The 14,949-nt window shown below is 42.8% G+C and overlaps 1 protein-coding gene across 2 annotated transcripts; it reads left to right on the top strand.

The window, feature by feature from the left end:
* Window positions 1–2,562: 2,562 nt before the first annotated feature.
* TRIM21 (tripartite motif containing 21) lies at window positions 2,563–11,741 on the top strand. Of its 2 annotated transcripts, none has more exons than XM_056116119.1 (7): window positions 2,563–2,614; window positions 4,153–4,601; window positions 5,629–5,724; window positions 7,243–7,473; window positions 9,986–10,008; window positions 10,638–10,738; window positions 11,022–11,741. In XM_056116119.1, exons 2-7 carry the CDS (start codon window positions 4,194–4,196, stop codon window positions 11,570–11,572), a joined length of 1,410 nt encoding a protein of 469 aa, XP_055972094.1. In that variant the 5' UTR covers window positions 2,563–2,614; window positions 4,153–4,193; the 3' UTR covers window positions 11,573–11,741. The 2 variants fall into 2 exon arrangements, with proteins under 2 accessions (XP_055972094.1, XP_055972095.1); XM_056116120.1 differs by lacking the exon at window positions 2,563–2,614 and adding an exon at window positions 2,859–2,953.
* Window positions 11,742–14,949: the final 3,208 nt, after the last annotated feature.

Genomic DNA, 14,949 nt, shown 5'->3' on the forward strand with positions numbered 1-14,949 from the left:
GGCTGCGTGCAAGGCAAACGCCCTACCACTGTGCTATCGCTCCAGCCCATAAATGAAAAGCACAAGTCAGTAGAGGCCCTGCTGGGATAAATCTGGAATAAAAGGGTAAATAATAAATGGAAATAACCAGATTAAAAAATCAAGATCAGTTCTATCTGGTTGTAAGATTTTTTCCTAGTCTATTGATTCTAAAACTTGAAATTTAATGACCTACGAATCATTTACAAAATTGATGGATTTTTTATTCATTGTGTTTTAAGTAGAGATTAATTCTATTTTCTGATAATGTACACTGCTAAACAAGCAAAGTTCTCAACTTTTATTATTTTGGGGGGATATATCCAGCAGTGCTCAGATCTTACTCCTGACTATGTACTCAGGGATCACTCCTGGCAGTGCTCAGAGGACTATACAGGGTGCTGGAGGAAGAATCCAGGTGGGACTCAGGAAAGGCAAATAAATTTTTCTGGGAAAAATTTATGTTGACTCAATGTAACTAATGTGCCAACAGGAGACTGTTCAGACCCTACTAAAACTGGTGAAAAAAAAAAAAGAAATAGGCTCAGTGTTGGCTTTTTCCACCCAAATGATTATAGTGCAGAAAGATTCTACTTAAGCACCATAGCAAGGACTTTCCTTACCAGGAAATATCTGTTTACCATTGATAGTATAGACACTGGCATGTGAGGCTATTGACTAAGCAACAGGAGGCTGGAGGAAAGGTTTAAGAGCAGCCATCAGATTGGTCCTCTTAACTAGTACTGAGTGCTTTCTCTATACCAGATGCATTCTGATAAATGTTCATATGGAGCAAAATATATTTTTTCTCTGGAGCCTTAGAAGTTCAGCATATATTTCTATCCAAAAGTCTTTGCTGTTAATCTTTAATTATTTTTTTTCTCTTTATAAAAATAAGATCTGTGAGTCACTCCTGGTGATATGAGTCTGGTGATATGGTGCTCAGGGTTGGTAATGTGGTACTTCTCAGACCTGTTGATGTTCATGGGCCGTGATGTCCAGGATTGACCTGAGTACCTTGCACATACCTGGCATGTGCTCTACCATTTGAGTTATCTTATTGGCCTAATGATATTCCTGAAACATTACCAGTATGATAAATCACCATGCCTAAATTAAAAAGAACACAAAATTTAAAAACATTTAAAAATAATTGAAAGTCTTTTTTATTTCTAAGCCATGAAAGGCCATCCTGTGTAAATAGTTAATGTGTGAATAGTAGTTGTCTGGGTTTGAATGGAAAGGGGAATTACAGTTTCATGGTGAGATGATACGACAATGTGAATAATTAAATCTCACTTATAACATGTGAAATTATAACACAAAAAATAATTAAAGGTGTGAGACAAAGGATAACTAAGATAGAATAGGGACCAGTATGACAGTAATAGCTGAAAATTATCATGCTGGACAAGAAATGAGTGTTAAAAGTAGGTAAAGGGATATACCTGATACCTTTCAGTATCTGTATTGCAAACCATAATCCCCAAAAAGTGGAGGGAGAAGAGGGAGGTAGCGAGGGAGGGAGGAAGGGAGAGAGAGAGAAAGACAGAAAGAGAGAGAGAGAGAGAGAGAGAAGTGCTTGCTATAGAGGGAGGATGTGATTGGGGGTGATGAGAGAGGAAACTGGGGACACTAGTGCTGGGAAATGTACACTGGTGGAAGAATAGGTGTTAGAATACTACAACTAAAACCTAATTATGAACAGCTTTGTAAGGGATTCAATTAATATATATAAATATATATAATTAATACTCTTGCTAATAATAATAATTGTAATATCAGAAAATCCCTAAAGCAGGAACAGGACCAGAGTTGATGCTCAGTAATTGTCAGTTCCTTTCTTAAGCACTTGCTGTGTGGTACCTGGCCTGGAACAGGTAACAAGACTCCTGAAGATGAATTTGTTTCTGGGAGCTGCATGTGAGAGAAAACTCTTCCGGGGACTGTCCTCCCAGTAAAGCTGCCTAAGAGCAGCTGCACCCTTGAGTGCATCCTGGAGGTACTCCTGGAGGTGAGGACCCGAGGGCAGGAAAACAGTGTGACTCCCACTATCTGATTGGGTACTGAATTCCTCCAGGAAATAGCGACGTGGGGAACCCAGGACTAAAGGCAGTTCAGCAAAAGGGAATGCCCTGCCACAGAGGCAGGGTGGGATGGGGGGATGGGGGGGTGGGGGGTGGGAAGGATACTGGGATCCGTGGTGGTGGAAAATGTGCACTGTACAGGGATGGGTACTCAATTGTTGTATGATTGAAACCCAAGATTTGTAAGTCTACAACTGTAACTCTTGGTTTGTCACTAATAAAAATTTAAAAAAATAAAATAAAATAAAGGCAGTTCATCTGTCACTGGGTCACAGCCTGCAGGAAGCCGAAGCCTGAGCCAGACTTCTGACACCTGCCACCCGCAGCGCGCGGGGACTGCACTCCCTGGCCTCGCTCGCTCCTCCTCTCCCCAGCGCCAGCTCACCCGCTCTCCAGCTTCCCTCCCGGCGCATCGCTCCTCCCACACTCCGCCTCCTTCTCCGACTAGCCTTTGGCAGGAAAACGAAAGTGAAATTGGCAGCTCTGTCAAAGCGGAGTGCCCGGAACTGGTGAGTCCACCCCACTAGGCCCCTTTCCCCCAACCCAGGTCTTTTTTTCAGCGTGTCGCCCGCCCCAAGAAACTTTGGACCCGGTCTCCCTTGTCCAGAGCCCGGCGCTTCCTGTAGGAGATAGTCACATGCCTGGGAAGGGACTGGACTGGGAACTAGGTTTAGAAGGAGCTGGGGTGCCCTGACTCTGGCACTGGAGCTGGGAGGGTGGTTCAGGGGAGCAGTGAGGGGTAGGTCTGCAATTTCCAGATGTCCCCTCCAGTGTGTTAAAAAATGTGAAGGCCTGGGAGATTACTCAAAGGGCCAGCACACGGAAGTCCAGGGTGGGATTCTGGCAGTGTATGTATGTATGTGTGTGTGTTGGGGGGGGGGGGGGGGGGGGAAGTGACCCTAAATGAATAGCCCCTAAGCATCACTGCCTGTGACCCAAAAGGGGAAAAAATGTGCACTGAAGGAAATGAGGACAACTAACAGGTTTGGTGTGATTGGGAGAAGGACCACGGGGCAGGCTGGTCCTGATATTTATGAGGTCTGGTATTATATGTATGTTTGGTCTGATGTTATATTATATACACAGATAGATACTGTTCATATACGCACCTGTATCTGTGCTCAAGTGCATGAGTACATGTACCTGTTAAAATACACATAATTGTTTTTATATTCACTTTATATGCCATCAACTCATAAGCAACCTGGGTGCTACCCCACCCCAGGTAGTTCTGACTTCAAAAAAAAAACTAATAGCTTGTTGTTGACTGGGAGCCTTACAAATAACATGAACAATGGATTCACATGTTTTATTTATTATTAATTCTATTTTGTTGGAGGTCCACACTTGGCAGTGCTCAGGGCTTACTTCTGGCTCTGTACTCAGGAATCACTCATGGTAAGGCTACAGAGACCACATGAGGTGTCGGCAATGAACCGGGGTCCGGTACATGCAAGGCACTCGCCTTAGCCTCTGAACAATCTCTTTGGCCCTATACATTGAATTCTTTTCCTAGGTGAGCTAGAGAAAGAAAACGTTGAGAAAATTCACTTACAGTAATATAGTTACTTTGTTCATACTGAAAGTATACAACTCTTTATAAGAAAATGTGCATGTAAGTGGACACCCGTAGTTCAAATTTGTGTAATTCAAGGGTCAGCTGTATACATAGAGTCTGCATTATTATAAAGATTACAAATATGTATGGGAAGCATACAAATATGAACAACTTTTCTGGCACATAGAAGGTGTAAGATAAACAGTCACTATTATGATGAGCTTCTCATAAGAGAGCATTGTGGGAGCTGAGACGGAAAAGTATTAATAAACCATGTTGGGGCATTGAGAGGTTAGGCAGTTACATGGTGAAAAGAGAATTCTAAACTGCATTCTCTAAGATATTTCGTTAAGTTTGCTTTCTCTTTTGGTTGATGTGTCTGTGTTTTTTAACTTTTCGAGTTAACTCTCTCTTTCTGTTTCCCTTTGAATTGTTCCCCCCCCACCCCCCCGCAACAAAACCCTTCTCCTTTTATCCTCTCCCCACTAGGTCAACACAGATCTCTGTCGTGCTAATAAGGTTATTACCTTATGGCTTCAGCGATGCCCTTAGAAAAGATGTGGGAGGAAGTCACGTGCGCCATCTGCCTGGATCCCATGGTAGAGCCTGTGAGCATTGAGTGTGGCCATGCCTTTTGCCAGGAATGCATCTCTGAGGTGGGAAAAATTGGAGGCGGAGTCTGTCCTGTGTGCCGACACAAGTTTCTGCTCAACAGTCTGCGGCCCAATCGACAACTAGCCAATTTGATAGACAGTCTTAGACAAATGGGCCAGAATGGCAAGGAGGGTGCACAGTGGGAGAGGTGTGGGGTGCACGGAGAGAAACTTCACCTTTTCTGTGAGAAGGATGGCAAGGCCCTTTGCTGGGTATGTTCCCAGTCCGGGAAGCATCGTGATCACCACATGGTCCCAATTGAGGAGGCTGCTCAGGAGTATCAGGTGAGACCGAAAACAAAGGCATGAAGTGATAAGGGACACGAGGGGGTCAGAGACAGCACAAAGGTTAAGGTTAGGGCACATACCTTACATGCATCCAACCCCAGATGCATCCCACTTGGTCCCCTAATCATTGTTGGGTGCAACACTGGAGGCGCCCCAGCACCACTACATGTTATCTATAGTCCAAGAATCCTGAGGAGACCTTGAGTCCCTAGAGAAGCTCTTGGATTTTTTTCAAGAGGACTGATTTGGAGTTTCATTTTTCACTTTGTTTTGGTAGCCCTATTCAGGTTGCTCAGGACTTACTCCTGGCTCTGTGCTCAAGGAATGTTCCTGATAGTACTCAGGACACTGAGGATTGAGCCAATATTGGCCATAAGCAAGGCAAACATCTTCTGTATTATTTTAATCTCTCTGCCCCCATAGAACCATTTGGGAAGTTGTTCCCCAAAAAGAAAATGAGACCCTGGTGTTTTGTTCTCCAAAGATGGAATTGCAAGAGTTGGCTGTGGATGTGAGGAATTAAAAGAAGACAAGTATATCCCACATCAAATTGAAAGGGGGAATTTCAAGCTTATTATAGCTGTCTTGCTCCCCAGAGTCATGAGATATACTAGGAGAAGATGCTGCAAGGATCATGTTTCCGGGGCCGGAGCAGGACGATTACCTTGCACGCGGCAGACCCAGGTTCAATCCCCGGCATCACATATGGTTCTCCCAGCACCCCCAGGAGTAATTCCTGAGTGCAGAGCCAGGAGTAACCCCTGAGCATCGCTGGGTATGACCCAAAAAGAAAAAAAAATTATGTTTCCTTGTATCCTCTAGTAGAGCTTTCCTGCCACCCCAATGGAAGGGCTCTATTTTGTGAGAAACACCAGGCTTCCTCCCATCTGACAGAACCAGATTCTAGTTCTCCCTCCTTCCCCACTCTAAAAACCAGGATATTCGTCAATCACTTCGTACCACCACCACACCCCGACTTCTTAGACTGGGGTGCAAGGTATTAATCTGCTATCTTTCTCTGCAGGAGAAACTCCAGGCAGCATTGGAGAAACTGAGAAAAGAAAAGGTGTTGGCTGAGAAGTTGGAAATGGATATTGCAACAAAAAGAGCAGCCTGGAAGGCAAGAGTTCTGAGGAAGGAAATCACAGACTGGAAAACTGGGCACTGTTTTAAGAAAATCCTACAGTAGTTATGCCTATTGGAGGAGTGACAGAATTCAGATGTCTCGCTCTCCAAGGACCAGCAGCTCCCTATGTCTCCTAACAGAGAGGAGCAAAAAGGGTGGAGTTCCTAATTAGAAAGATAAAGAAACTTAGGAGAAGGTCCCAACAGTGGCAAGTTCGATCCTAAAACTTTAACAGCTGAAAAAGCTGTAGCACTGCACTGCACTGTAGCACCGTCTTCCCACTGTTCATCGATTTGCTTGAGCGGGCACCAGTAGTGTCTCCATTGTGAGACTTGTTACTGTTTTTTGGCATATCGAATAATACGTCATGGGTAGCTTGCCAAGTTTTGCTGTGTGGGCAGGATACTCTCAGTGGCATACCAAGCTCTCCGAGAGGGACGGAGGAATCAAACCTGGGTCTAACTAGAATAATCTCAGGGGATGACAGCACCAATGCCATCATGCCTGGTTCGGAGGTGTCCCAGGAGAGACACGCAACCACAAGCCTGTAAAGAAATGGCAATGGTGGCGGAGTGATAGTACAGTGGGTAGGGCACTTACCTTGCATGCAGCTGATCCAGGTTCGATCACCAGCATCCCCTATGTTCCCTTGCGTAACATCAGGCGTAATACTTGAGTGTAGAGCCAGGAGTAACCCCTGAGCATCGCCAGGTGTGCCCCCCACCCCCTTTCAAAAAAAAAAAAGAACAAAATGAGCGAGGGCTGTAGCTATCTACAAATATAATTATCTTGGTTGAAGTTCCTGTGTTTTTACCTCCTCCAATTCATGTACCAAGTGAACTACCAAGTCTTGAGATAGAAAAAACAGCCTGATTAGATGGTCTGGACATGCTTGACCATGTCACTGACCCAAAGCGTAATGAAAAACTAAGTTTGGGGAGGAGTTAGTCAAAGTTTAGAGAAGGAGTTAGAAGAAGCCCAGTAGCTTCTGGAAGATCTGGGTCAGGAAAAGAAAAAGGCTCTGATATTAAGGAATATCATCCTGTATTATGTGGTGACTTTCCAATCCCAAGCAGAAGAAGGCAAGTCAAGTCTATCCCAAACACTGTCTTACCCCAGAACTTGAAGAGGTGTTATGTAATGGGGAGGGGAGCCGGTATCACTCTTTCTGTATCTTAAGTATGAAAACAAAGAAGAGATTTGAGTGATGACCAGGTTTTGAAGGAGGATGAGGAAAGTCTGTTATCAGCTGGTGCAGCTGTGGATACAGTGTACCCCTTACCATCCCAGTCCCCTCCTAGTACCAGAAGTCTCTCCTACCTACCTTGCTAGAAAAATTATGCCTGTATCTCGGACTGTGATTCTTTCTTTCTTCCCAGATGAAGCCAGAATGATACATTTAAAGGGAATAAATAAATAAAAATAAAGGGAATAAAAATATGTGTTGGTACCATTTTGAAGACTTGGCAGATTTTGATTTAAAAATCACTTCTTTCTTTCCATTGACAACAGGAAAACGTTGAGGCACAAAAAATGAAGATTCATGCAGAGTTTGTGAAACAGAAAAACTTACTGGATGAAGAGGAGCAGAGGCAACTGCAGAAGCTAGAGAAGGATGAGAGGGAACAGCTGAGAATCCTGGGGGAGACAGAGGCTGATCTGGCCCAAGAGACCCAGGCCCTTCAAGAGTTGATCGCAGAGCTGGAGCAGAGAAGTCGGGGCTCTCCCTTGGAACTGCTGTCGGTGAGAACTGGGGGAGCCTCCCCACCTGAGAGTCAGGAGTACCTGGAAAAGGTCAGGGCACTTTAGGGCTGCCATTAGAGCAAACAGAAACTTGGGATCGTGTTTCCATTTGCTTTACTTTACATTGAGTTCTAGTTTCTTTTGCTTAAGAAAATTGCAGGGAACTGTCAATAGTTTCATCCAAGCATGGAATAGTTACATAATTAGGAAGGAATATTAAAAGAAATAGTATCTCTGGTAAGCGACTCCCAGTAATTACCTTGTTCTAGGTGTGTAAACTTGAGAAAATTCTTTTTTAGGGGTGATAAGGAGAAAAAGGATGCTCACAAGCATGGTGCAGGGGCTCCATGAACCACTCCAACTAATACTCTACTAACCAGGCTGGATGGTTCGTTGCTAGAACCGGATGATGAGGTGCGTGGACCCAGCAGTACTGGGGACCACCAGGGCCATGCCCATACTTGCTTAGGAGCCTTCAGGGCAACACCTGAACAATGTTCAGGGAGCCATTTGGTGCTGGGGATAGGTACCAGATAGGCTCTGATACTTACCCATCATCCATGCCCAAGGCACATACCCTGAACTCTGAGCTATCTCTCAATCCCAAATTCCTTTATCTTTCAGATTTCTCATAAATTTAATGTGTGTTATAATATTACATAACTTGAAGGATTTTTATAGTTCTGTCAATTTTTCCTTTTGAGACTGTTACTTTACTTTTTGCCACTATGTTGAATATATAAATACTGACAACCCTTATACCCTCTTTCTGGATGACCCCTTTGTTAGATTATTATTTGGAAGTTTATTTGGTCTGATACAAATATGACTATCACCTTTTTCTATTTCTAGTTGCATGGAATAGTTGCACGCTTTTTCAATACTTTTACTTTCAATCTGTGTATCCTTATATCTGAAGTGGATCTCTTTGTCAGCAACATATAGATGAGTATTTTTTATGTAGTTTAAGTGCCATTTTTATAATGGTACTAAAATTTATGGTATTGATGTGCAAGATCACTATACCTGACCACAACCAAATTACCTAAGACCCTTCACCACTATATCACCCATGATGGGTTTCTAATTTTTCACAAGCATCCATACATACTTTTACTCAAGTCTAATTAGAAATGTCTTAGGTATTAGCTGTTTTTTTTATTTTTTTAATTATTTTATCTTTGTTGATTAAAGCACTGTGATTTACTGTTAATGATGGTTTTATGTGTACATGATTCCATACCACACCCATCCTGCAACCCTCCCCAATCCTAACGGCCTCTTCCTTTCATCCCCACTCTGCACCCCCTCCCATCCCACCCAGACTCAGTTCTCTTGCCTTCGGCCCTTTGCTAGTATCTTACTGTATATTGTAAGTCCCATATAAGAGAGATAATCATATCTATCCTTTTCCTTCTGACTGACTTGATATCCTCTAACTGCATCCATGTTTTAGGAAATTGCATAATTTTTTTAAGTGAAGCAAAAATTTTCATTAAAAGAAATTTAGAATTGAGAACCATGTGATGGGAGAGATAGAGAGGAATATTTAAGAGCAAACATGGACTTGGAAAAAAAGAAAGCAAACTGATTTTTCCCCCTTTCTTAGAGCTGCATGGTATTTCATTGTGCATATATACTGCAACTTCTTGATCCATTTATCCATAGGTGGGCACTTGGGTTGTGTCCTTATCTTGGCTATTGTACTAAGCGCTAAGAAAAACATAGCTGTACATATATCCTTTAAAATTAATGTTTCTGTGTTTTGGAGTTAGATGCCAAGAAGCAGTGTCTCTGGGTTGTATGGGAATTCTATTCCTAGTTTTTGGAGAGATCTACATATTGTTTTCCATAGAAGCTGAATTTTCAGATTACATTACATTCCCACCATCAGTTAATGAGTTCCTTTCTCACCAAAAATGTCTTGGGTCTTTAAAAAAGCTGTAGTTTTATACAGATGGATATGATATGATATGATATGATATGATATGATATGATATGGATATATAGTGGAATGCAATTTGCTGCACCTTGGATGGAACCAGAGGGCACCATGTTAAGTGAAATAAGTCTGAAGGGATTATGGCACTTTGGTGGTAGTAGGGTGTAATAATTTATGCATCAGTGCTATAAAATTAAACACTGTTGTAACCATGTTATCGAAACTAAAATTTAAAAAAAATAATGGGGGGCTGGAGCAATAGCACGGAGTGGAAGGCGTTTGCCTTGCACATTGCCGACCTGGGTTCAATTCCCAGCATCCCGTATAGTCCCCCAAGCACCACCAGGAGTAATTCCTGGGTGCATGAGCAAGGAGTAAACTCTGTGCATCATCGCGTGTAACCCAAAAAGAAAAAAAAAAGAATTTAATGGAAACACCTTGGGTCTTGACCCAAAATGATTGAAAAGAGCAAAGTTCCATTGACCTCAGAATAGAATATCACCAAAAGGACAAAAAATTCCATTATAAACATGGAACTCAGAACTTACTATTTGTCTCTTTTTCCCTCAGGAGGTGAAAATTGTCCTGGAAAGGTAAGGAGAGATTTTGCCAAAGAAGGGCACAACATACAAACCTATGGGGAAAAAGTTACTGAGATTTAAAAAATTAAAAAGTTTTCCTCCATCTTTCCATATTCTGGAAGATTCACTCTTCATACACTATTTTCTCATCTTAGGCTAAATAGTAGGCATCTCAGTTAGTGAGTTGCCCACAATAATTGACTGTAACATCTTCACAAAGTCATGTCCTAATCGGGAAATCCTGGGAAGTTATGAGCATGCAGCTGCTGGGACTCCTTCTTTTAAAATTACTTGCTACCTACTTTCCTGAAAGAGCCATGAATAAGACCCACAGCCTGAGCAAGACTTCTTGAGGTTTCTTAAAACAAGTGATTCGGGCTAGATAAGATGCTTATAAAAGGAAACAAGATGCTTGAGAGGTAACCTCAGGCTTGGAGAGGAGAAAGTCTAGCCCAAGTGCTGAGACTCGTGGAATGAGAAACACCTGGATAGGAATTCAATGTGCCTCACTCCAAGGGATCCTAACTTAAGAGCTCACTTTAAATTTGCACCAAAAATAAATTATTGGAGGTTTTAGTGTTAGGGTTTAGGAATGAAAAATGGGAGAGAAAAATGACTGGATTTCCAATTGTTTCCCTCAGGAGTGAGTCTTGGAATCTGAAGGAGCTGAATATTGCGCCCCCACACTTGACAGACACGTGCCATGTGCCAGGATTAAAGAAGATACTAAGGATGTATGGAGGTGAGGAAAGTGTGAAGAGTATGTGACTAACTAGCCTTCTGGAGAACAGAAGGGATTGAGGAGGGTACAGCACATCCCAGGATTGGGGAGAGATGCCAGGGCAAAGGAGGTGGTGCTCAAATGAAAGAAGGAAAGGCAAGGGCGGAAACTGGCTCGGGGTTCTTTCCTCTCTCAGAGAGTCCTAAGGTCACCTCATTTTCATTTCTTTCCCATAAGCACAATTATTGACTCCCCCCCCCTCCCACCTTCTCCCAGCCTGACTGTGTCCCCATTCTCTCTGCAGTGAATGTCACTCTGGATCCTCACACAGCCAATTCATGGCTCATACTTTCAAATAATCAGAGACAAGTAAGACTTGGAAACACCCAGCAAAAAGTGCCTGAAAATAAGGAGAGATTTGATAGTTATCCCATGGTTTTGGGAGTCCAGCACTTTGACTCTGGGAAGTTTTACTGGGAAGTAGATGTGACAGGAAAGGACGCATGGGACTTGGGAGTATGTCGAGACTCCGTGCAGAGAAAGGGGCTTTTTTGTCTCTGCCCCCAAAATGGCTTCTGGACAATTTGGTTATGGGGCAAACAACAATATGAGGCTGGCACTTCTCCCCAGACTCCACTCCATCTTCAGGTGCCTCCACATCGGGTTGGGATCTTCCTGGACTGTGAAGCCCGAACTGTGTCCTTCTACAACATCACTGACCATGGCTCTCTCATCTACTCCTTCTCTGAATGTGCCTTCAATGGACCTCTGCGGCCCTTCTTCAATACCGGTTTCAATGACAGTGGAAAAAATGCATTTCCTCTCACCCTCTGTCCCCTGAAGATGGGATTGTAGGTTCCACTGGACCTCTCGATACAATCTCAGTTATTGAATTTGCCTCATTTTACTGTGAATTTGAACCAACTCTGTCTTTACAGAGGTGTCAAGAAGAATACAAACAAGAAGACATAGATGGGGGTGGGGATAGGCCTAAACGTCTGTTTAAAGCAACTTTTATTATGAATATTTCTGTCCTCAATTGCCTTGTGATTTCCTCCATGAAACCAGCATCCACATTTGGACTAAACAAAAAAAAATGTGTGTGTGTGTGTGTGTGTGTGTGTGTGTGTGTGCGCGTTCATGTGAGATGGGTACAGGGGCAGGGGTTTGGGTGGGTTGGGGAAGGGTAGGGATCTCCGGATGGGGTGGGATTTCAAGCAGTGATCAACGGACCCTGGACTCACCCCTGGTGATACTAGGCTTGGTTCTGTGAGCCAATGGTTCAGTGCTTAAACCTGGTATGGTGATATTGCTTGGATCTGAACATGTTGGGGTCCACCAGGAATTCCCTGACAGTAAGTAATCAGGAACTGGAAGACTGTGATCTTACACCTCTCCTTAATCCTGCAATGGATCTCAGGATGTGGTTTCAAATATGTTCAAACCAGCAGAATCCAATATGGCATCCAAGGCCAAGTGTAACTTCCTCTTTTCCCTGTATGATTCTCTTTTCTTCATTATACCATAATTGTAATAAATTGTAATAAATTCCAAATAACATACTACCCACCCATACTAACAGTTTTAAAATTGCTATGAGAAACCATCCAGAGGGGTGTAATAAGGAAAACAAATAGATGGCTCCTAGTCCTGGACAGAGTAGGGGAAACCCTGTCATACAAAACTCACCAAAACACCTTTGCTTTGTGCACAATCGAAGATGATCACAAAAATTTTATTAAACCCTCCAGAATGTCTTTTGGGGTCCTATCCTTTCTCCTTCCCTTTTGCTTGAATAAAAGCCTTTTCAGGTGAAAAGATAGTACAGCACGTAGTGTGCTTGCTTTGCACATAGCTTTCTTGGGTTTTATCCTTGGCACCCCATATGTGCCCCCAAGCACCACCAGGAGTGATCCCTGAGTGCAGAGCCAAGAGTTAGCTCTGAGCACCAATGGGTGTGGCCCAAATACAAAAAAGAAAAAATGACCTTGTTCATTTTTAATGAACAATTAAAGTCTTGTTCTTTTAATATCTTTTATTTTATTACTTAAAGATTTCAGTATGGATTAATTTAAAAGTTATCCCTAATTTCTAATTTTTCTACCAAAAAATGATTTATAAAGTTTCTTTAAGCAGCATTTTTCTCTTTTGACTCAGTGAACATGATCAGAACACCCTCCACTATGCACAGCTGTTAAAAATGTTTATCAAAGCACAGCGGTAGGGCGTTTGCCTTGCACACAGATGACATGGCCAACCCGAGTCCAATTCCTCTGCCCCTCTCGGGGAGCCTGGAAAGCCACCAATTGTATCTCGCCCACACGGCAAAGCCTGGCAAGCTCCCCATGACGTATTCGATATGCCAAACACAGTAACAAGAAGTCTCACAATGGAGACGTTACTGGGCCCACTAGAGCAAATCGATGAACAACGGGAGGACAGTGCTACAGTGCTATTATTATCTTATTATCTCATTTTTCCTTTGGAGAACCCAGCAGGCTACCGAAAGTATCCTGCCCGCACGGCAGAGTCTGGCAAACTTCCTGTGTTGTACTCAATATGCCAAATACCAGTAACAATGATGGGTCTCATCCTCCTAACCCTGAAAGAGCATTTAATATGGCTCTTTTAAAAAAAAAGGGAGACGTTACTAGTGCCTGCTCGAGGAAATCAACGAACAACAGGATGATCGTGATCTTGAATATAATTACTTAAATGAAAGTAGACTTACAATTGAACACTAGTAAAGAGAAAATTTGGGGGCTAAATGATCAAAGTCAGTACTGTTAAATTATTCTGTAAAGATATTTAAGAAGAAATTGTTAAACATAAAAAATTTTTTTAAAAAAGCCAGTGATTTTTACAAAAGAAGATAAAAGATAACGTAAAGAAGAAATAAAAGTCTTAATAATGTAAAAAAAATGTTTATCAAGGGACATATCCTTTTTTTTTTAATTTTCATTAGTGAAACACCATGGGGTACAGTTGTAGACTTATAAGTTTTTGTGCTTGGGTTTCAGTTACACAATGATCGAGTACCCATCCCTTCACCAGTGCCCATTCTCCACCACCAGTGAGCCCAGTATCCCTCCCATCCGCCCCATCACATCCCACCTCTGTGGCAGGACATTCCCTTTTGCTCTCTCTCATTTTGGGTGCTGAGGTTTGCAAAAGAGGCATTGAGTAGCAATCATGTTCGGTCTGTAGTCTACTTTCAGCATGAATCTCCCATCCTGGGAGGATCCTCCCAACACCCTTTACTTGGTGTTCCCTTCTCTATCTGAGCTGCCTTTTCCCCTAGCATGTGTGGCTGGCCTTCAAACCATGGAGTGAACCTCCTAGTACTTAACTATTCTTGGAGGTTAGTCTCTTGTTTTGTTAGTTTATATTCCCCAGATGTATGCAATACTTCATGTCTGTCCCTCTCTTTCTGACTCATTTCAGAAAGTATGATTAGCATGATACTTTCCATGTAGTACCACTTGTATGTAAATTTCATGACTTCATCTTTTCTAACAGCTGCATAGTACTCCATTGTGTAGATGTAACAAAGTTTCTTTAATCAGTCATCTGTTCTCAGGCACTCGGGTTTTTTTCCAGATTTTTGCTATTGTGAACAGTGCAGCAATGAACATAGAAGTGCAGGTGTCTATATTTCTACTATACTCTTTTGCCTCTCTGGGATATAGTCCCAGGAGTGATATTGCTGGGTCAAATGGAAGCTCAATTTCTAATTTTTTGAGAATCATCCATACTGTTTTCCAAAAGGACTGAACCAGTCTGCTTTCCCACCGGCAGTGAAGGTGGGTCCCTTTCTCCCCACATCCAAGCCAACACCGTTGCTTTTGTTCTTTTGGGTGTGGCCCAGTCTCTGTGGTGTGAGATGATATCTCATTGTTGTTTTGATCTGCATCTCCCTGATGATTAGGAGCATTTTCTCATGTGCCTTTTAGCCATTCAGATTTCTTCTTTGAGAAAGTTTCTGTTCATTTCATCACCCCATTTTTTGATGGATACTCTCGGTAGCTTGCCAGGCTACCCTGAAATATGAGCAGCATTCTGAAAAACGGGCTGATGTGGTAGCACAGGAGTAGGGCATTTGCTTGCATGCGGCCAGCTCGGCTGACCCAGGTTCGATTCCTCCGCCCCTCTTGGAAAGCCCAGCAAGCTACCAAGAATATCTCTGCCCACAGGGCAAAGCCTGGCAAGCTACCCATTACGTGTTTGATATG

The sequence above is a fragment of the Sorex fumeus genome, unplaced genomic scaffold, assembly GCF_029834395.1.
Source record: "Sorex fumeus unplaced genomic scaffold, SorFum_2.1 ptg000030l, whole genome shotgun sequence".
NCBI classification, from domain to species: Eukaryota; Metazoa; Chordata; class Mammalia; order Eulipotyphla; family Soricidae; genus Sorex; species Sorex fumeus.